Source organism: Cervus elaphus, chromosome 1 (assembly GCF_910594005.1).
Source record: "Cervus elaphus chromosome 1, mCerEla1.1, whole genome shotgun sequence".
In the NCBI taxonomy this organism is placed as follows: domain Eukaryota; kingdom Metazoa; phylum Chordata; class Mammalia; order Artiodactyla; family Cervidae; genus Cervus; species Cervus elaphus.
The window spans coordinates 60,631,513-60,655,780 of NC_057815.1; the positions used below are offsets into that span (position 1 = coordinate 60,631,513).

General features: G+C 37.8%; 3 protein-coding genes across 3 annotated transcripts in view; 1 reads left to right on the top strand and 2 right to left on the bottom strand.

Annotated features, from left to right (window-relative positions):
* Positions 1-24,268, top strand: part of LOC122694965 (interferon-induced very large GTPase 1-like) — a 1,416,129-nt gene that overhangs the window by 863,762 nt on the left and 528,099 nt on the right. The gene's annotated exons all lie outside the window — the stretch shown is intronic.
* Positions 1,862-2,886, bottom strand: LOC122694997 (olfactory receptor 10A5-like). The gene has a single exon (XM_043904462.1). The coding sequence runs from the start codon at positions 2,884-2,886 to the stop codon at positions 1,933-1,935; it is 954 nt and encodes a 317-aa protein (XP_043760397.1). The 3' UTR covers positions 1,862-1,932.
* LOC122694992 (olfactory receptor 10A5-like) lies at positions 21,919-22,954 on the bottom strand. Its single transcript, XM_043904449.1, has one exon. The coding sequence runs from the start codon at positions 22,928-22,930 to the stop codon at positions 21,962-21,964; it is 969 nt and encodes a 322-aa protein (XP_043760384.1). The 5' UTR covers positions 22,931-22,954; the 3' UTR covers positions 21,919-21,961.

Consider the following 24,268-nt stretch of genomic DNA (forward strand, 5'->3'; position numbering starts at 1 on the left):
GCAGCCATGAAATTATGACACTTGCTCCTTGGAAGAAAAGCTATGACCAACCTAGACAGCATATTAAAAAGCAGAGACATTACTTTGTCAACAAAGGTCCGTCTAGTCAAAGCTATGGTTTTTCCAGTAGTCATGTATGGCTGTGAGAGTTGGACCATAAAGAAAGCTGAGCATTGAAAAACTGATGCTTTTGAACTGTGGTATTGGAGAAGACTCTTGAGCATCCTTTGGACTGCAAGGAGATCAAGCTAGTCAATTGTAAAGGAAATTGGTCCTGAATATTCATTGGAAGGACTGATGCTGAAGCCGAATCTCCAATACTTTGGTCACCTAATGCAAAGAACTGACTCATTGGAAAAGACCCTGATGATGGGAAAGATTGAAGGCAGGAGGGGAAGGGGATGACAGAGGATGAGACGGTTGGATGGCATCACCAACTCGATGGGCATGAGTTTGAGCAAGCTCCAGGAGTTAGTGATGGACAGGGAGGACTGATGTGCTGCAGTCCATGGGGTCGCAAGGAGTTGGACACGACTGAGCAACTGAACTGACTGAGGAAAGAGTAATTTAGCTGCTTGAGGAGTTGTAGTAGACCTTGAAATATAAAATGGGTTTGGTTAAAATGAAGGTCAAAAGAAGCTTTCAAGTGGAGAAAATAGAGTACCAAGACATCACCAACTGCAAATCATCTAAACTATGAATTCAGAAGTCTAAATGAAATGCATATCTTTCCTCTGAATTACTCACCTATTCCCTCTGTGTTCTTCAAATTTTATTCACTCAAATTAAGATTTAATTATGATTTTTTTTCACCTATTACATAAGCTAAATTCTAAATGATTGGTGACAAGTATTATTGTTGTGGCTCTGGGGAGAAAAGAATCTTCATAAATTTCTGTTGGGAGTGTAAAATGGTACAGTAAGTTTGGAGAGAAATTTGCCAGGATAGAAACACTATACACTTACACTTTGGCCAATAAATCCAACTTCCAGATTTCCACATGTCAGGTACACTGGCAAAAATATAAAAAGGTTTACGCATAAAACTATTCTTTGTAATTGTAGAAAACTCATCAAACAAACTATGGCATATCTACAAAATAGAGTACTATGAAGTTATAAAAATAATGGGGACTCTTTTGTGTTACAGAAGAGCTATGCTGGAGTTAGCTGGATCTATTTTAACCTTTGATGAAACCAGCATCATGATCGAAATTTATGATATTACTTCAACAAGGTTAAGAACTTAAACAAAATTAATGATTAAAAACGACCCTTAAACAAATAACCACTGACACCCCAAATCTAGAGAGCCAATGGAAGCTCAGGTCATTCTTCCTAGGATAAATAGAATGAGGAATAAAGAGGTTGCTAGCATTATAAAGGTGTAGGTATGGGAATTATTGATCCACTTTACCATGTCCATACTACAACCAGAGAGCCTAAAAGAACTAACACTCCCTCAGGGACATGAAAACTAACGTAAGTCAGTAAGGAGAGTTACGCACCAGGGGAGGACTAGTAGAGTTTCCTATCTGATGAGCGGAGTCATGTTTGCCCAAAGGAAGACAAACTGACATGGTGATTTTCAATGGGTTTGCCCTATTTTATTTTGTGTGTTCCCATGCTAGGATTATAAGCAGTTTCATACTGTTAACAGTATGGAAAGAGGAATGTGAATGTCTGGAATTATTTGGCCACAGAAGTGTTAAATTGACAATAAGAAAAGAATGTAGTCTATACTGGACAAGCAGAGGAATTTTCCAGGTGGTAGTGATAGGTCTAAACCACCTCTGTGATGGTTTCTCTTCACCAAGTTTTCCAATATTCATTTCAGCAGTGGGTTTCATCACAGTGGAGATAAGCAGAGGGATTCTAAATATTAAACTGATTGTTCCTTATTTGATAAACTTTAGTATTATTTGTTAATGCTTATGGGATGCAGTTCCTAAGGCCTAGGGCCTTGTGGAAGGTTCGACCAAGGGCATTCTTCACCTCATTATTTCTCAGGCTGTAGATGATGGGGTTCAGCATGGGAGTCACAACAGTGTAGGACAGTGAGAGCACTTTCTTGCTCTCAGGAGAATTATTGGACTTAGGGCGGAAGTAGACGAGGCTTAAAGATACGTAGAAAAGGGAGACGACGAGCAGGTGAGAGGAGCAGGTAGAGAAGGCTTTATGCTTCCCCTTGGCCGATGGAATCGTCAGGATGGCAGCAGCAATGCGAGTGTAGGAACATAGGATCAGCAAACAGGGTATCATGACAACCAGAATGGTTCCAATGATGGCATAGACCTCAAACCGTGCTGTGTCTGCACAGACCAGCCTCAGCACAGGCGGGCTGTCACAGAAGAAGTGGTTCACCTTGTTGATGCCACAGAATGGAAAGCTGAAGAGCCACGTGGTCTGCACAGTAGCTACAGGAATGCCTGGAAACCAGGAGACAGCTGCCAGTTTGGCACGTGTCCTTGGATTCATGATGACTGGGTAGTGCAAGGGACTGCAGATGGCTACATAGCGGTCATAGGCCATGGTGGCCAGGAGGAAGCATTCAGAAACCCCAAAGAAGAAGAGGAAATACATCTGAGTGGCACAGCCAAGAAAGGAGATGGTTGTGTCCTGGGCAACCAGGGTCCCCAGCATCTTGGGCACAATGACCAGGTTGAAGCTAATCTCTAAGAAGGACAAGTTCCTGAGGAAGAAGTACATGGGGCTGTGCAGCATGGGGTCAGCCAAGGTAACCAGAATGATGAGGCTGTTTCCCAGCAGAGTGACCAGGTAGATGACCAGAAATGTCAGGAAGAGCACTGACTGTATTTCAGTAGGTAAGGAAGAGAAACTCATGAGGATAAACTCACTCACTCTTGTCCAGTTTCCTTCAGCCATTGATATAGGAATGACCCCCCAGCTGTGGTCATAGAGATTCTCGACTGGAATAGTCAGATTCTGGATTTGTCTTTCAGAATCCTTCTTAGTGTCAGGGAAAGAGGCAAGATCAGGATCTCAGTTGCAAGGGAAATTATCTTGTGTTATCTGAGAATAAAAGCACAAGGAAGAAGGGCCACAGCATGAGCTCTGCAACGGCCCTGGGTCAGGTTTCAGCAGAGTTGATAGGTTTCTATCTGCACGTTGACACATAGGGAAAGTTTATGCCTAATCAGAACCATGCATCCCTGAAGGAACCACCAAAGGGTCCATTTTGGGAGGCAGTGATATTCCTAAAAACACATAAACTTTTGAGAAACAAGCACAATGCTCATGATTTCATTAAAGAACACATATATGTGAATTTATCATAAGTTTAGAAATATCTTTATGATTATGAAGCAGATCTATGCATCTATTTAATTTTCTCCTCTTCATAAATCTTTTTTTGCCTGGTCAGAATTTGGGAGGTGAATGAGGAGCTAGTATGTATTAACATATGCATGTGCTTTATCCTTATACATGTGCATTTTACAGGTGAGGAAACTGACCCCAGAGAAGTTAATAAATAGCAATTAAAGTGGCAAATCTGGAGTCTAAACCACATCTGTTTGATTCTGAAGTACTCTGATTTCTATTAAACCATGCTTCATTGAGCAGTTTTGACTTGACCTGGGGATTATTTCATTAATGGTTACGAGAATCACAATTGGAATTTTTGCCAAATCACATTGAAGATAGAAGAGAACCAATACCACTAACATCAAGGTGTCCAGACTCAACTGGATCCTCATTTTACATTATTTGCTTCTAATTTGCAACTGGTTATCAAGAGGTTCTTCTTCTCTTCCTATCTTGGTAATCTAAAGTACTAAATTCTAATGGAGACATTATGAGATAAAGTTGGAGAATGATGTGGGCCAAGAGACTGGGATAAATGAAAGGGAATTAGATGTGGATGGAGAACTATAGTAAGAACAACACACATTTACTAACAGAAATAAAACATTATTAGGAGCAGTAAAAACCAAAGTTGATACAAAGTAAAACAGAAACAAGGATATAGTTAGAAAAGACTACCTGGGGGGAAATCATGATAATAAAATTAAAAGATTATAGAGTCCAGGGTTAGAAACTTAAGAAAACTGAATTAATGAATTAGAACACAAGAGAATTTATATCTAAATTACTGAGAAAATATAATAAAGAGACAAAAATAATAAGAAGAATAATGAAGTAAAATACACTAAATAAAATCAATTTAATAGGCATTCCAGAATATGTAACAAAGGAGAAAAGAAAAAGAATATTTGAAGAAGTACCAGAGGAAAAATAAACATCTCTGAGCTAAAAGGAGACATGACTTTTTGAACTGAAAGCATCCCTAAATGCAAACAAGTTTTAAAAGATTCACACAGCCATATGTCTTTATATGAATCTTTTTAAATTTTTGAGGCTGGAGAATAATTTTATTCACTAACCAACCTAGCAAACGATTAAAACAAAACAACAAATTAAAACAAATTCTGTAAACTGCAACCAAACAAAAACTCTGGCCCAACTGCAAAGGAAAAAGATGAATCAGGAAGTTCTGTGTCTATAAGATGGAGTAGGCAGGCTTTTCCTTTTCCTTCCCACTAATTATAACTAAAAACCTTAGATAGTACACATCAAAGAAACAAAAAATTCTTAATGGTGGGGATCATATACATCGGCAGGTATTTAAACATGTTATAATATTACCATATAATATTATATTTCCTCATAGTATTACAATATTTTATTATGGTTATTTGTGCATGCTCTGAAGACTATCACTCTAGGCACATAACTGAAATAGAATGAATCCCTGGACCAAGGCATATATAAACATCTCTGGGGCAACTTGAGGGGAAAATAAATGTTACATTCTTACATTAAATAACACAATAAAATATATCCAACATGGAAAATGATTTAAATGTAAATATGAAGCTTTAGCTGAATTGAAGAAAATATAGGTAACTATTTACTTTAGCTTTCTGAAGTTCTTTCTCAGCATGTTGTCTAAAGCAGAATCCAAAAAAGAAAATATTCATTGATTTTAACATATAAAAATAAAATAATTTTAAACACTAATAGTTTAACATAGAAATTAAAATATAAATTTTAAGGAGACAATGTGTACAAGATAAATGTCAACATATTGCTACAAATTACCCAAGGGAAAACTAGGGAAATCAATAATCATTCAGTTCACATCATCAGAAATCAAATGCCAGAAGAAAGGAAAACAGTTCAAAGTCAACAAAAATTAAGTACAATTTTTTAAAGGAGATCATTTTTTCTTAAAAAAATTTAAACATGGTATTTATTTTGGGTAAATGTGAAATATAAACATTCAAACACTATAGGTCCAAACAATAAGTTGATTTTACACTATGTTTCAGAGATTCTTTGAACTAGTAACTTCATGTCTACAATTTTAGATTAAGATTATCTGCAAATTTTATATACCAGGATGCTCCTCTCAGCTTTATTTATAATAGTGTAATTAGAACAAATAAATGATAAAGAACAATCTAACTATATAAAAATAGATTGGAAAATAAATTGTTACATCTATGCATCTATATTATGAATACTATGAAGTAATTAAAATGTATGTTATAAGAATAACAAATGACATGAGAAAATATTCAGTAAGTTTTTGCTAAGTTGATAAAGTGTGCTACAAGATAGTATATTTAATATAAAACATTTATTTTAAATAGAAAATTTATATATATATTACATAATACATATAGAAAGCCTTCAGTTCTGTTTCTTCGTTAACATTTTAGTGGAACAATTCCAAGAGTTTTAAATTTCTTCCTCACATTTTATATTTTTTACATTATCCACAGTGAAAATGTATTTTTTTTAAATTTGCAGAACAAATACTTGAATATTATTAAGAACGAGACACTTATAACACAAAACAACCCATAAACAAAAGGGAAAACTTAATGACAAGCTGGGAAAATGTTTGTAATAATGGCAACAAATAATAAAATGTTTGTCTACCTAATATATAATAAGCTATAGAAATCCCTTTAAAATGACACAATCTCCTCAAAAGAAAAATATAAAACACAAAGATTTATTTCACCAAAAAGTTCCAATGGCCAGTAAGCATATGAAAATTACTCTATTTTGCTAGTAATAAAGTTAAAAATTAAGATAGAAACTTAATTTCTTCATCAATTTGAAATATTGAAAAGTATAATACTCAGTGCTAGTAAGTATTGGTTAGTAAGCAATATCTTATTCTGTTTGAGGCTATGCAAATTAGCCTCAGTTTGTCACAAATTGTGTGAGGATCCTATAATGTTCATACATTTTGATTCAAGAACTCCTCTGGTAGAAGAATTGGAGGCAATGATTTTATGTGTCTGTTCAGTGCTGACCAGTATAGTGATACTTTGAAAATGATCATTAATAGATAGGTGAATGAAAGGTTCACTTATAAAGCATGAATTTAAGGAAAATCAGGCAATCATTTAAATAATTTTGAAGAACGTTTAGTAGTGTAATGCAATAATAACAGTGTAATATTAATGAAAAACTAAGATGCCAAAACTGCCCATATATGCTAAATTTCTAATTATGTAAATACATTTTTTGTATAAAAAGGCTGAAAGGTTATAATCAGAATTTTAAAGTGATCTATTTCCAAGTGCTGTAAAAAGGTGATTTCTTGTTTCTATTTTTATGGATTACTAAATTTTCTACAATGAGCTATATTTATTATATGATAGTAATAACATCAAAAATGAAAATGATGATCATAATGAAGCTGCAATATTTACTAAAAATGTAATAGATTTATGCTTTATGCTTTACATTCATTCTCTCATTTTCTTCTCATAACTGTGATTTAAATGCCATCATTATCCTCCCCATATTAGAGATGAATGCAGAATTTTAATGCAGATACATAATTTTGAGGTTGAGAAATTTTGTAATTACATAGAAATTACATGGAAATGACTGAACCTATACTTAAAACCATAATCAGAAAAACGTATAATGAAAACAACACATGAGTTTTCGACAAAGTGTGTAAAATGAACCGAACCTAAACATTTAAGTGTCAACCTTTGGCACCAGAACTGTAAACTCCTGGGAAGAAGAGATACAGCCTGCCTTGAGGTGGGGGACACAGCAGAACTTGGCCCATGGCCGGGCTGCCGTCTCCTTGTCAGTCACTCCAGAATTTCTGCAACAATAGAGGACAGTTAAGACTTGGAGGAAGTATATGTTTTGTCAAAACCTGCAGAGAGTGAGATTTTTCTGACCCAGAAAGCTTTAGGGGACAGAATTGGAAATTGAAACACACACACACACACACACACACACAAATCTCTGGGTAATCTCAATCTTTTACATTCTCAGATCTCACTCATGCCATAGAAAGGAGAAACTAAGGCCCAGAGAGAAGATTGATGACGTCTTCTCAGTGTGGAAAAGGAATAGAATTAGATGCTCCACCAAACCCTGCCAAACCTTGTCTAGTTGAGCACCTGAACCTCGAGAGGGGCCTGGGTTGACTCGACACTTGACAGGAACCTTACCTGTGCCCAATAGGAAGGTCTGCCTCGTTCAGCTCTACCTGATACCTGTGCTTCGTGCAGGCTCCTGAGAGTTTGGCAACCTCTGGCTCTGCTGTCAGAAGAACCAGAAAAAGAATTAGGGAGGTCCTACTCCCTTTCCTGGATGAGCCATTAGTGACTGGACCTGAAGGCAGGTCACTGCAGCCTTCTGCGTCAGGTGTGAGTGAGCAGACTAGATGGACTGGCCCTGCTCCCTGCCCTGATTTAGGCGATCTGCTCCCAGCGGTGCCTCTTTGGTCCTCAGGGCCTCATGAAGGGCTGGCACATGTATTTTCCCCCAGGTGTTTCTGGGCTCAACTTAGCTTCTCTTCCTGCCCTTCCTCAAGGGTATGTGACCTTTTTGATTCTACTGCCCTTTGGGACCCTAAGGAATGTCGGATGCCAATAGGATGAAATTCAAGAAAGGAAAACCATACTCTAGGAATGTGTATTCTGTATTCTGTGGAGAAAATGTATTCTGTAGAGAAAAGCACAAAAGTTTTGGATTCTGAGTGACCTAAGGTTAATCCCAGCTCTAGACCTTTCTGTTTTGTGATGCTTAGCAATTTAAAAAGTTTACTTAAAAAATCAAGGTATACAAGATAAATAATATCCATTACAAAATCTTCAGGACTTTGCTTGTCAATTCCTTGAAGTTACCACTTAAAATGACATATTCTGATTTTTCGACAATGTTTGGAGTTGGTTCTAATATCCTAACTTCTTCATATGTGTAAGACCAATGGACAAAGTAGAAGCTATGCTTTTGAATTTAAAAAACCAAGGTAGAGAACATGATACATTATACCATGTAAACTGCATGCATTTTATATAAAGAAAATTTCAATATATAAAATGAAATTATATATAATGAAATATGTAAAATATATAAATGAAATTATTTATTAGAAAATTTCTGTAAGGATATAAAAAATTGATAATAGTTGCCTCTAGGCAATGAATTTGGGTAACAGAGGGAATTCTACTTTTGGTTGTATATAATTTTATGTTGATTGAATTTTTATGTAAAACACTTTAAGTTTTAAAATAATTTTAGACTTACAGTCAGAAATAATAATTATTTCTATACTCCATTTTCTCCCATCCAATTGTAAAACATCTTACATGAACATGGTTCATTTGTCAGAACTAAAAAATTAACATTGGTACAATACTATTAACTAAACTGCAGGCCTTAGCTGAATTCACTTTACTCACAGGCTTTTGTACCAAGATTCATTCCAAAATACTATGTTGTATTTAGTCATCATATATTCTTACTTTTTTCCAATCTGTGATGTTTTCTCAGTATTCCCTTATTTTTCATTTTTGAATAGCAACTGGTAAGGTATTTTGCAGAATCACCCTCAATTACGGTTTGTCTGCTGTTTTTTTCATGATTAGGCTTTTTTTGGGGGAATGAGGTGGGGACTATATCACAGGAGTAAAGCATTCTTCTCATCACATCACACCAGGGTGTGTATGATATATGAACATGACTTATTACTATCTCCTTTTCATGGTCTGTTGCACAGAAGTAAGTCACTAAGTCTAACCCACATGCAAGGAAGGGGGATTAATTTCCACCTCCAGGAGGAAGAAGTCTGGTGAATTTTTGTCATAAGCAAATTTTGTGGTTTGAGTGAAATGGAAAGATATCTAAAACAAAAGAAAGCTACCATTCGAAAGGAACCCCCCCTGCACTGCTGGGGATGTAAGCTAGTGCAGTCACTAGGGAGAACTGTATGGAGGTTCCTTAAAGAACTAAAAATAAGCTACCATATGGTCCAGCAATCTCACTCTTGGGCATATATCTGAAAAACACAAAAACTGTTTAAAAAAATACATGTATCCAAATATTTGTAGCAGCACTAATTATAATAGCCAAGAAATAGAAGTAATCTAAGTGTCCACTGATAGATGAATGGGTAAAGAAGATGTGGTATATATACAAAATGGAATATTACTCAGCCATAAAACAGAATGAAATACTGCCACTTGCAGCAACATGAATGTATCTAGAGATTATCATGCTAAGTGAAGTTAAGTCAGACAGAGAAAGACAAATATCATATGACATCACCTATATGTGGAATCTAAAAAAGTGATCCAAATGAACTCATTTACAAAACAGGAACAGACTCACTGATCTAGAAAATCAGTTCATGGTTACCAAAAGTAATATGGGGGAAGGGATAAATTAGGAGTATGAGATTAACAAATACATGCTACTGTAATAAAATAAACAAGGACCTACTGTATAGCACAGGGAGCTTTATTCAGTATCTTGTAATAACCTATGTAATGAAAAAGAATATATATATGTATGTTGTTGCTTAGTCACTAAGTCATGTCCAACACTTTGTGACCCCATGGACTGTAGCTTGCCAGGCTCCCCTGTGCGTGGGATTTCCCAGGCAAGAATACTGGAGTGGGATGCCATTTCCTCCTCCAGGGTATCTTCCCGACCCAGGGATCAAACGTGCATCTTGTGCATTGGCAGGCAGATTCTTTACCACTGAGTCCCCAGGAAAGCCCATAAATATATACACATATATGTATCCATATACACACATTATCTATCTATCTGTCAATATCTGGTTCACTTTGCACTACATCTGAAAGTAACACAACATTGTAAATCAATTATACTTCAATTTTAAAAAAGGAAACTACCATTTGAGTTTATGCCATTGATTCCTACTATCAAGACCTGGAGAAACTTAGTCCATGTCTTAGTTTCTCTTCTATAAAATGCCCAGTACCTGTCGTGAGAAGGAAGTGAAACAAAGTACAGGAAATACCACTGCGGCATGAAACTAAAAGATGCTTTTACTTGGTAGGAAAGTTACAGCCAACCTAGATGACGTATTTAAAAGCAGAGACATCACTTTGCCAACAAAGGTCCATCTAGTCAAGGCTATGGTTTTTCCAGTGGTCATGTATGGGTGTGAGAGTTGGACAGTGAAGAAAGCTGAGTGCTGAAAAATTGATGCTTTTGAACTGTGGTGTTGGAGAAGACTCTCGAGAGTCTCTTGGACTGCAAGGAGATCCAACCAGTCCATCCTAAAGGAGATCAGCCCTGGGTGTTCATTGGAAGGACTGATGTTGAAGCTGAAACTCCACTACTTTGGCCACCTCATGTGAAGAGCTGACTCATTGGAAAAGACCCTAATGCTGGGAAGGATTGGGGGCAGGAGGAGAGGGGGACAACAGAGGATGAGATGGCTGGATGGCATCACCGACGTGATAGACACGGGTTTGGATAGACTCCGGGAGTTGGTGATGAACAGGGAGGCCTGGCATGCTGCGATTCATGGGGTCGCAAAGAGTGGGACACGACTGAGCGATTGAACTGAACTGAACAGGAAATATGCCATGTGCTGGCAATAGGTATAAATGATAAGGTTCCATAAATATACTGTTTGACCTGGGACTTGAAGGTTGTCATTAAGGAGAGGAAAGGACACTTCAGTTGACTATAGGATGACCAACTTCAACTACTACTATTTCTACCAACACTATTTCTGTAATTACTGACTTAGAATCTTTGTATATACTAATTCTTTTGCTTTGTATATTTTTCCTTTTGGTTTTTAGCTGGTTAATTGCTACACAATCTTTTGATAGCACTTTAAATATCACTTCCTCAGTGAGGTCTTCTCTGATCCCAAAAGCAAATTAGGACTCCCTCCTTTTATTCTTTCTCCAGAGCAGTATGTTCTTTTCCTTCATAGTCGTGATATCAAACTGTAATTATACATTTATTAGTGTAGTTCTTTCCTCACTATCTGTCCTCTCCTTCAGACTGTAATGTCCCTGAGGCAGGGGCTCTGTTCTGCACATCCCTGTAAATTGAGTACTTATCAATGAGCATACAGATTTGCAGAACCGGAAGCAATGAGAACACTGAGGAGACTCTCACGATATTACTTTAGACCTGAAAGCCTGCCAAGTGTTATATAATGGTGTGTAAAGACAATGGCAATGAAAATGAGAATTAAGCCATTGTTTGAACAAGAAGAATTCTGCCAAGGAAGAATGAGCAGCATTAGGAGACTGGGTGAACACCTCTATGAGAGCCTTCATTGAAATGCGGAACTGAAACATGGTACAACACTCTGGGCTTCCCAGGGGCTCAGTGGTAAAGAATCCGCCTGTCGATGCAGAAGACACAGGAGACGCGGGTTTGATCCCTGGGTCAGGAAGATCCCCTGGAGGAGGAAATGGCAACCCCCTCAAGTATGCTTGCCTGGGAAATCCTATGGCCAGAGGAGCCTGGTGGGCTATAGTCCATAGTGTCGCAAAGAGTCAGACACAACTGAGCATGCACATGTACACACACACAGAGCCCTCTACATGGCACAGTCTTTTTAGTCTGTAGTTATTTATGTATTTGTCTGTCTCACAGCTCCGAGAGGGCAGCACCTAGTTCATTGTTACACCAAGATTCAGTCTGTGAATATTCACTGATTAAATGAAAAAAAGTGTCAACAAATGATGATGAGGTCACAAAAAAAGGATAAGTAACAAGAAAATTCTTTTCAAAATTTGGAGATTGTCTGGGAGTGTGGTGTTAGACGTATGCTTTGATAGCTATGCAGACATGTCCTGGAGGCAGCTGTAAATACAGAACTCACATTTCAGTGAGAGATCAGGGCTAGGGAAACAATTTTGGAATTATACATTCATTTATTCAGTCAGTCCATACCTATTATAGTCCAGACACTGAACTAGGCCTCAGAAATACAGACATAAACTATTAACTGTTCTTACTGTGTCCTCCACGCATGTGAAAAATACAATTCCAATGTCTTTAATGATTAATAGTGATGTATGCAAGATGCCACATGTGTTCAAAGGAAAGTGAACTTAGATTTGCTTAGAGAGAGAAGAAAACACTAGAGTTTATTCTTAAGTGATATGGAGATATTAACTTGGTATGCAGAGTATGGTAAAAGAGGTAGGAATTGTAGAGAGATGAATAAAGATGTAAAAATTCAGTAATAATAATAATGTCTACCTCTTGTTGAAGACAATGTATCACATGTAGCTTTTTTAGAGAAAAAAACTTTATTAGTCCTTTCAATGATCCCAAAGAAATATTAATAGCTCACCATAGATGATATATGTCTTAAAATACTTTTCTCCTATGATCCTTTTGAAGCCTCTTGGCCTTCTATGTTACATATCATTCTTTCCTTTTCCTTCTAATTTATTTATAATTTGTACCTTTATATTTTAGAGAATTTATACTTATTGAAAAGAACATGGTATTTTAGCATAGGGACCTGGATTCATACCTAAGCTCTGACACTTACTTCTTGTTCCTTTGTCCTATTCTATACATCCTGATGATATCTCTGAGGTGTAAATGATGCTTTGTATACAAATAGATAATAGACAGTAACCACATGTTAATTCCTTTCTTTACCCTGCTCTCTGGCAAAAGGAGGAAACCTAATAATTTACCTAAGTGATAATTAAAAGGAAACTAACTGAGAAATCTGCATAACTCATACCCTACTTTAAACTGCAAGAATACTAAAGAGTTTAATGAACTGCAAAGTTCTACAAGTGGAAATGTTTGCCTACATGAGGCTCAGTTGTTGCCACAGGATACCCAGCTTTAATACTTTCACAGTAAGTTTACTTCATATCACTTTTATCTTTACATCAAGCCCCTTCATCACAGAGGAGGAAACTGAGAAATAGAAACTTGCATGAACTTACATAGTTGGTAAATTGCAGACACAGGATTTGAACCCAGGTTTTTGAGATTTTAAATTGTTAAGGGGAATAAAAAAGACTATGCTTAGAGAAACTAGAAATGTGTAGTGGAGGGGAAAAAATAGTTTAGTATGGTTGGGGTATGAGAAGAACTGAAATTGGACATCCTAAGAACAATTAGTTTCATTCTAAAAATGTTGGTGAATTTTAAGGATTTTAAGCATAATAATGACAGATCATCACATGTGTATTTATAAAGAACTATTGAGATGGTAAGATGGATGAATTAGAAAGAGGTGTATATAGAAGTCTTCAGTATGACTGGAGGCTGGGAGACCAATTAGGAGACACCTCAAGCTGGTTTTAGAAAAGGCAGAGGAACCATAGATCAAATTGCCAACATCTGCTGGATCATTGAAAAAGCAAGAGAGTTCCAGAAAAACATCTATTTCTGCTTTATTGACTATGCCAAAGCCTTCAACAGTGTGGATCACAATAAAGTGTGGAAAATTCTGGAAGAGATGGGAATATCAGACCACCTGACCTGCCTCTTGAGAAACCTGTATGCAGGTCAGGAAGCAATAGTTAGAACAGAACATGGAACAACAGACTGGTTCCAAACAGGAAAAGGAGTATGTCAAGGCTGTATATTGTCACCCTACTTATTTCACTTATATGCAGAGTACATCATGAGAAATGCTGGGCTGGAAGAAGCACAAGCTGGAATCAAGATTGCCAGGAGAAATATCAATAAACTCATATATGCAGATGACACCACCCTTATGGCAGAAAGTGAAGATGAACTAAAGAGCCTTTTGATGAAAGTGAAAGAGGAGAGTGAAAAAGTTGGCTTAAAGCTCAACATTCAGAAAACTAAGATCATGGCATCTGGTCCCATCACTTCATGGGAAATAGATGGGGAGACAGTGGAAACAGTGTCAGACTATTTTTTTGGGCTCCAAAATCACTGCAGATGGTGACTGCAGCCATGAAATTAAAAGACACTTACTCCTTGGAAGAAAAGTTATGACCAACCTAGACAGCTTAATAAAAAGCAGAGACATTACTTTGCCAACAAAGGTCTGTCTAGTCAAGGCTGTACTTTTTCCAGTGGTCATGTATGGATGTGAGAGTTGGACTGTTAAGAAAGCTGAGCACCGAAGAATTGATGTTTTTGAACTGCGGTGTTGGAGAAGACTCTTGAGAGTCCCCTGGACTGCAAGGAGTTCCACCAGTCCATCTGAAAGGAGATCAGTCCTGGATGTTCATTGGGAGGACTGATGCTGAAGCTGAAACTCCAATACTTTGGCCAGCTCATGTGAAGAGTTGACTCATTGGAAAAGACCCTGATGCTGGGAGGGATAGGGGGCAGGAGGAGAAGGGGACGACAGAGGATGAGATGGATGGATGGTATCACCGACTCGATGGGCATGAGTTTGAGTAAACTCCGGGAGTTTGTGATGGACAGGGAGGCCTGGCGTGCTGCGATTCACGGGGTCGCAAAGAGTGGGACACGACTGAGCGATTGAACTGAACTGAACTGAGTAATAGTCCTCATGGGAGATATAAGCCAACACTAAATTTTTATCTCCACAGGAGTGTTTTGTTGAAACCCTGGCAATGGTGGGATCTCTAAGAGATAGAGATATCCCACAAGGAGGAGAGAAGAGTGCCAATTAATGAACTTCCAGGACAAGTGCAGTTTTAAAGGACTTGGAAAATAACACAAAGAACCTGCAATTGGACATGATGGAGGAGTAGCAAAGGAGTCCATGATTATGGAAGGGAAGATGATAAAACTTCAAAAGCAAAATTCCTTTTACACAGGCATTGAAGAAAACCTGAAGAGCATTTGATTTCCTCAATAGTCTCTCTAGACTGAGAGCTGGTTTGAGCCTGGGATCCCTGGGCTCTGTTATAATTCCTCCCACCTCGGTCCCTGGTCCCTCCAGACCAGACTGCAGAATCACAGTCACTGAGAGCTGGAAGCGATGGATCCTGGAGACCCAAGAGTAAAGGCATGGAATCTCTGCTAAAGGGAGTTAGTTCTTTCTTCCTATCCTCAGCTCTACTTAGGCTGAGCTCTGTTCTCACTAGCTTCCATCTTCAGTCTCTTCCACCCCTGGGGCTGCAGACTAACCAGCCTATTAATGAGCAGTCATAGTCTGTGACTTCATTAAAAAGTTGTTAATAAGACATGCTGCAGTTCAGGGAGCACAGCTGAGGGAGGCTCCCAGTGGCTTCTCCTGGGGCCTGAAGGGAGAGCTTAGGTGAACAGACAGGATCAGGTCTGGGGAGAGGGTAATGAACTCAGGCTGCAGATTCACACCTAATGAAATCCTGCTAGAAAGCAGGCCAGTTTTGAAGCTCAAGTCCCTGCTGACCTGCAGAGTGGGTGGGATCCAGAGCAGCAGTGATTTTCTAAGATCACTCAGCTCTGCTTACTGCCTGCTCTGCTCACCCACTATGATGGAGGGCTTCAGATTCTGAGATTAAGAGGTGGTTTTCCTTTGCACTGAATTTTGGTTTCATGATCTCTCCACTGACCAGTTACAAAGGTCTTTTGACTGATGTCTGTCTTATAGACTGTGTCCCTTTGGTACCCATTCTTCATACCACTACCAAAGTAATTTTTCCAAAATACACACTTGACAGTTTCTTCATACTAAAAGCCCTCTTTTAGTGCAGTCCATCCAGTTCACACAACAGTGTTCAAACACCTTGGCATAGAAGGCCTTTTAAGACTGGACTCCTCCAGACCTCACTACACTTATTGCTATTTAGTTTTCCCTTCCAAATAATTTTTGTTATTCTCATCATCATCATCATCACCACCACCACTGTCATCAGCATCTTCATAATGCTTAACTTTTCTATATAGAAGTTACTATGTGCTCAGCCTTGTTTTTTAGTAATTTACATATATCCACTCATTTAATTCTCTCAACCAAGATGTGGAAAAGGTTTTATGATTATCTTTACTTTACAGAAGAGGAAACACAGTCACAGAGGTGCTAAATAACTTGCCCAATATCACAGAGTTGTCAAGTGACAGAAGCAGGATAAAACTCAAGCATTTTAGCTTCCAGTTCATATTCTTTCCCAGGTGTTGGCAAACTATACTCTACAGGCCAAATTCAACACTCCATGGATCTTATATAGTTCATGAGTTAAGAATGGTTTTTACTTGGTTTTTAAATGGTTAATAAATTAAAAAAATAATATTCCTTGACACATAAAAAGTATATAAAATTTAGGCCACCTGATGTGAAGACCTGACTCATTTGAAAAGACTCTGATACTGGGAAAGATTGAAGACGGGAGGAAAAGGGGACAGCAGAGGATGAGGTTGTTGGATGGCATCACCGACTCGATGGACATGAGTTTGAGCAAGCTCTGGGAGTTGGTGAAGAACAGGGAAGCTGGGCGTGCTGCAGTCCACGGGGTCACAAAGAGTCAGACATGACTGAGAGACTGAACTGAACTGAACTGAATGTATTTACTGTTTTTTCTTTGTTTGCTTGCGCTTTTGGTGTCATATCTAAGAATCCATTTTCAAATCTAAGATCATGAAGATTTACGCTTGTGCTGTCTTTTAAGAACTCTGTAGATTGAACTCTTACAGTCAAGTCATTGATCCATTTTGAGTTAATTTTAGTTTATGATGTGAAGTAAGAATCTCTGTCATCTGGGATTCTGAAAGGGATTGTGTTGAATCTGTAGATGAATCTGAAGCACATTGCTATCTTAATGATGTTAAGTTTCTTTGATTCATGAACCTCGGATACTTTTACATTCATTTAGATCTTCTTTAATTTCCTTCAACGTTTTACAAATTTCAGAGTATAAGGTTTGTACTTCTGTTACATTTATTCCTGTATGTTTTATTCTTTTTTATGCAATTGCAAACAGAAATTCTAAATTTTATTTTTCAGGTTGTTCACTGCAAATGTATAAAAATACAATTATATGTATTCATCATGTATTCTGCAAGAAAATAAAAGTAAATAAAATCCAAATTCTAGTACCTAGAAGTAAAGTTTTATTGGAACATGCTCACTCATTTACATATGATAGCTACTTCATGCTATAACATCAAAACTGAATGGTTGTTTTAAGTTCATACATTAGTGGTACTTTCATCTGTGGCTTAGGTATCAGCATGTATACTATCTATGGTGAAACAGATCACCAGCCCAGGTGGGATGCATGAGACAAGTGCTCCGGCCTGGTGCACTGGGAATACCCAGAGGAATCGGGTGGAGAGGGAGATGGGAGGGGGGATCGGGATGGGGAATAAGTGTAAATCTATGGCTGATTCATATCAATGTATGACAAAACCCACTGAAATGTTGTGAAGTAATTAGCCTCCAACTAATAAAAAAATTAAAAAAAATATATATATATATAAGTAAATACATAAGAATACTGGAAGTATGTGCACCAAAATATTAAGAATTTATCTTTGGGTATTAAAATCTCAAAAGTTTTTTCCCCTTCACAACTTTCAGAACTGAATATTTTATTAATATATGATTATTATATTTATTAAATGTTTGTTATCACTTATAAATAATATTTTCTTTCCTCTCAGCAAAAAAAAAAAAAAAAAAAAAAAAAAAACTCATGGGGATGCACAAGAACAAAGTTGTAAATATTTGAAGCGATATATTAACTAAACTTTTTGTGGTAATCATTTTGAACTGTGTACATGTATTAAATTATTATGCTGTACACCTTAAACTTATAAAATGTTATATGTCAATTGTATCTCAGTCAAACTGGAGAAAACATTTCCAGGAGCTAGGGTAGGTGGACATAGGAGGGAAATGGTCACAGCTTAATTGGTCAGTTTTTTTTTGTAGCTGTTTTCAAGTTATAAGAGTATATTCATGGCCCTGTTTGCTGCTAAGAGTGAATTACTCTTTCAAAAAATAAATATTGCAAGTTTAAAAGAAAAGCACAGCGATGAGGTTATTGCTTGACAGCATCTTGAGTGCCATGTGTATTTCTGTACTGTAACATTCATTTTGTTACCAATGCATAGACATCAAGTTAGAATGAGAAAAAAAGTTATATCCAATGTCACATTTTAAAGAGCAGAGGCATGTAGAATATTCTGACATCAAATTAGATAGCAAATCATTGTGTTTATAATGTAATGATATTCGGGCTTTGCCAAACATAGACAATACATGTAGACACTACTACACTAAGTATTCACTGGAATATTTACAACTTACAGAAAGCAATAGTCAGAGAAATTTGAAAACTTAATGGAATATCTTGTTATGGCAGAATGTCTTAATGAAAAAGAAAAAAATTAAAGTGGGGCTGCAAGCAAAGCTTCCAAGTGGTTCATTTGTTACCCAAACAAGGAAAGCCTTTTACCAATGATGAGTTGATTAAACAATGTTTGACTGGAACAACCAAAACAAGTGTGTCTAGAGAAAATAAACTTGCTTAAAACAATTATCATTTTGATGAGACCTGATTCTTGAGGAATTGAAGACCTTGGGAACAGTATCAGTAGCAGTCAGTTAAAAAGTAAGGCAAGTGATTATGAGTGGTTTTCTGTGGCTTTTGATGAATTCATTGATGTTAGTGGGACTGCTCATTTGTTGTTATTTATTCAGAATTAATAATGAATTTTAACTGGTTGAAGAATTAACATTCTTGCCCATTCTTTTATTTCATTTTTAAAAATTATTTATTTTTTAATTGAAGGATAATTGCTTTACAGAATTTTGTTGTTTTCTGTGAAACCCCCTGTCCAAACATGAATCAGCCATAGGTATACATATAGCCCCTCCCATTTGAACCTCCCCCCATCTCCCCCCCATCCCACCCCTCTAGGTTGATACAGAGCCCCTGTTTGAGTTTCCTGAGCCAGACAGCAAATTCCTGTTGGCTATCTGTTTTACATATGGTAATGTAAGTTTCCATGTTACTCTTTGTATACATCTCACCCTCTCTTCCCCTCTCCCCATGTCCATAAGACTATTCTCTATGTGTGTTTCTCCATTGCTGTCCTATAAATAAATTGTTCAGTACCATTTTTCTAGACTCTGTATATATACATTAGAATATGATATTTATCTTTCTTTTTCTGACTTACTTCACTCTGTATAATAGGCTCTAGGTTCATCCACTTCATTAGAACTGACTCAAATGCATTCCTTTTTATGGCTGAGTAATATTCCATTGTGTATATGTACCACAACTTCTTTACCCATTCATCTGTCGATGGACATCTAGGTTGCTTCCATGTTCTAGCTATTGTAAATAGTGCTGCAATGAACAATGGGATACATGTGTCTTTTCGAATTTTGGTTTCTTCACGGTATATGCCTAGGAGTGGGATTGCTGGGTCATATGGTGGTTTTATTCCTAGTTTTTTAAGGAATCTCCATACCACCTTCCATAGTGGCTGTATCAACTTACATTCCCATCAACAGTGCAAGAGTGTTCCTTTTTCTCCACATCCTCTCCTGCTTTTATTGTTTGTAGACTTTTTGTTGATGGCCATTCTGATTGGTATGAGGTGATATTTCATTGTAGTTTTGATTTGCATTTCTCTAATAATGAGCAATGTTGAGCATCTTTTCACGTGTTTCTTAGCCATCTGTATGTCTTCTTTGGAGAAATGTCTGTTTAGGTCTTATTCCCACTATTTTTTTTTCCATTTATTTTTATTAGTTGGAGGCTAATTACTTTACAATATTGTAGTGGATTTTGTCATACATTGACATGAATCAGCCATGGATTTACATGTATTCCCCATCCCGATCCCCCCTCCCGCCTCCCTCCCCATCCCATCCCTCTGGGTCTTCCCAGTGCACCAGCCCTGAGAACAGCATCGAAACATGTATATTATCTAGGGTGAAACAGATCACCAGCCCAGGCTGGATGCATGAGACAAGTGCTTGGGCCTGGTGCAAGACCCAGAGGAATCGGGTGGAGAGGGAGGTGGGAGGGGGGATCGGGATGGGGAATACATGTAAATCCATGGCTGATTCATGTCAATGTATGACAAAAACCACTACAATATTGTAAAGTAATTAGCCTCCAACTAATAAAAATAAATAGAAAAAAAAGAAAAAAATAAAGTGTAGAATAAAAAAAACCCACACCTATCATATATACATTATTACTATATGCATAATTTTACAGATGAGGAAAGAGGCATAAAGAATTTGATTCACTTACCCATGGTCACCAACCTAGTAAATGACAGAATATGATATGAACTGAGGTAAGGCCCCTTTATGTAAAGTAATATTTCCTTATTTTAGCAATTTATGGTTTTTCTTTTATAATTTATATTGTTATTAAATTATAAAGTTCTGAAGGCAGTAATTATGTTTTATGGTCTTTTGTATTTTCACATCAACAAACACAAATTTTTTAAGTTGAAAAGCACTAGGCAAAACATAGGGGATTCCCTGGGGGCTCAGCCAGTAAAATATCTGCTTGCGATCCAGGAGACCTAGGTTTGATCCCTAGGTTGTGAAGATCCCATGGACAAGGGAATGGCTATTCACTCCAGTATTCTTGCCTGGAGAATCCCATGGGCAGAGGACACGGGCAAGCTACAGTCCATAGGGTTGCAAAGAGTTGGACAAGACTGAACAAATAACACTTTCACTTTTCAGGCAAAACATAACAGTTGTTAATAAGGCCTATATTCGAGTAGGTAGGATCCATTATAAGCCTTGAAGAAAGAAGCATCCTGACTGAAATTATGTTTGTGAAAATTTGAAGCTACTTCAACAATGCTTACAAACTTGGAAAAGAACTCAGAGAGAAAATTGGAAATTGCAATCATTCTATTGGGAAAAATAGCCTGAAAAGAGTTGATTAAGGATATTGGGGTTATAAAGGAATAGTCATTGGAAGGACTGATGCTGAAGCTGAAGCTCCAATACTTTGGCCACCTGATGCGAAGAGCTGACTCACTGGAAAAGACCCTGATGCTGGGAAAGGTTGAAGGCTGGAGGAGAAGGGGATGACAGAGGATGAGATGGTTGGATGGCATCACCAACACGATGGACATGAGTTTGAGTAAGCTCCAGGAGTTGGTGATGGACAGGGAAGCCTCGCGTGCTGCAGTCCACAGGGTTGCGAAGAGTTGGACACGACTGAGTGACTGAACTGAACTGATAGGAATAGTTACAGGGATTAGTGATACACTTTTCTCTGTCCATGCTAAATACCAACGAATTTAGGAGCCCATACTGCCTTAGGTGCATGCAAAATGAAGTGAATGAATGAGAAGTATTTTGTACTTAAGGGATTATAGACTTTTTTTTTCTATTAAATGGAGTTAAATTTGTCTTAAACACAATAAATGCCAAGAGAACTTCCTGTCTGCAAGTTCACATTTCAAACAGTTTCATACTGTTCCTAAAGTAAGTCACATTGGCGCAAATTTACAGAGTAAATATGCCATGTGTTTTACTCTGGAATGTATTGCCACAGAAATGTCAAATGAGAAAGAAATAAGTGCATAACAAGCAAGCAGAGGAATTTGATAGGTGTGATGATAGGTCTAATCTCTTTCTATATTGCTTTCTTTCCACTGCACTTTTCAACAGCCCTTTCAATAGCTGATTTTTGTCTTAGTGGAGATGTGAATAGATGCAGAGGAATCCCAAACATGGAACTGATTGTTCCTCACTTAATAAATTTAGTTATACCTCAAAATGTCTACAGAATGCAGTTCTGACGCCCATAGCCTTGTGGAAGGTTCGACCAAGGGCATTCTTCACCTCATTATTTCTCAAGCTGTAGATGATAGGGTTCAGCATGGGAGTTACAACTGTGTAGCACAGTGATAGCACTTTTTTGCTCTCAGGAGAACTATTGGACTTAGGCCGAAAGTAGGTGAGGCTTAAAGATACATAGAAGAGGGAGACAACAAGAAGGTGGGATGAGCAGGTAGAGAAGGCTTTATGCTTCCCATTTGCTGATGGAATCTTCAGGATGGCAGCAGCAATGCGAGTGTAGGAACATAGGATCAGCAAACAGGGTATCATGACAACCAGAATGGTTCCAATGATGGCATAGACCTCAAACCGTGCTGTGTCTGCACAGACCAGCCTCAGCACAGGCGGGCTGTCACAGAAGAAGTGGTTCACCTTGTTGATGCCACAGAATGGAAAGCTGAAGAGCCACGTGGTCTGCACAGTAGCTACAGGAATGCCTGGAAACCAGGAGACAGCTGCCAGTTTGGCACGTGTCCTTGGATTCATGATGACTGGGTAGTGCAAGGGACTGCAGATGGCTACATAGCGGTCATAGGCCATGGTGGCCAGGAGGAAGCATTCAGAAACCCCAAAGAAGAAGAGGAAATACATCTGAGTGGCACAGCCAAGAAAGGAGATGGTTGTGTCCTGGGCAACCAGGGTCCCCAGCATCTTGGGCACAATGACCAGGTTGAAGCTAATCTCTAAGAAGGACAAGTTCCTGAGGAAGAAGTACATGGGGCTGTGCAGCATGGGGTCAGCCAAGGTAACCAGAATGATGAGGCTGTTTCCCAGCAGAGTGACCAGGTAGATGACCAGAAATGTCAGGAAGAGCACTGACTGTATTTCAGTAGGTAAGGAAGAGAAACTCATGAGGATAAACTCACTCACTCTTGTCCAGTTTCCTTCAGCCATTGATATAGGAATGACCCCCCAGCTGTGGTCATGGTGAGAGACTCTTGATTGGAAGAGTCAGATTCTAGATTGTTGTTGGGATTCCTTTTAGTGTCAGGGAAAGAAGCACAATCAGGATCTCAGCTGTAAGGGAAAAGGTCTTGCGTTATCTGAGAAAAAAGACACAAGGAAGAAAGACCAGAGCCTGGGTTCTGCAATGGGCAATGTCTCATCTTTCCCCAGTCTTACTCTTTATGCTTCATTTCCCACTTTGTTACTGTGTTTGCTAAAACAATTTGGATCATATCCACACACACTTATTTCCTGATGCACACTTAATACCCTCATACTGTGGTTAAGTGAGAGGGGTCCTGAGGCAATTGGGTGGAGTCAGAAGGAAAAACAATAGAAAATTTCTATTTATACCTATTATGTCTCCCCCTTCTTCAAAGATTCATGGTGTTTGATTCTCCACCTATTACTAGAAATAATGATAACTTTAAAAAAACATTTATTTATTTGTTTATTCATTTATTTGGCTGTGCAGTGTCTTATTTGCAGCATGAGGGATGTAGTTCCCTGATCAGGAATCTAACTTGGCCACCTGCATTGGGAGGGCAGATTCTTAGCCACTGGACCACCAAGGAAGTCTCAGTAATTACTTTTTTGTACATATTTAAGGACTGTAATCCTAAAAGAACTTGAGAGGGTATATAAATAGAAAAATTCAACTGTTTTATCATGTTTTGTTTTGAGGTGACTCAAAGTAGTAGAAAAAGTGGCAAGGAGATGCAAAGAAAGGATGTAGCAGTTTTAAGGCAAGTTTGCCCCCTTTTCAATGTAAAAACAGTAGAGTACTTCATGTCATCTAATGCTTATTCTTTCTTGTCTCATCAGATTATGAGGTGACTACCTTAGGATATTTCTCCTCAGTCCAGCAAAGTTATAATTGACAGTTGATTATCAGGACCCAGAATATCCACTGCCTAAAAATTAAAATCTGAGAGGAGTATTTTAATATACCTAAGTAGATAGTGAGTGTGTCCCAAGAGTTCCAACTACTTCTCTTTCTAGACTGGACAAATCAAAAAAAAGAAAAAGAAACAGATTCTCACAAAAATTCTGCAAAAATTATGAGGAACATTAGAGTCAACCTGCAAGAAAAACTGTTTTGTGTAAACAACCTGGTTTATATGAATAAGAGATAGAGCCTTCAGTGATATGAAAAAATTCAATATATATTCTACTTCTTTTGAGGCACTGGTGATATGATGATTGATTGCCTCCTTTAACTTTAGAATCTAATGAAGGAGATAGTCAAATAATCAATTATATTAAATCACAATGAAGGGCATGATA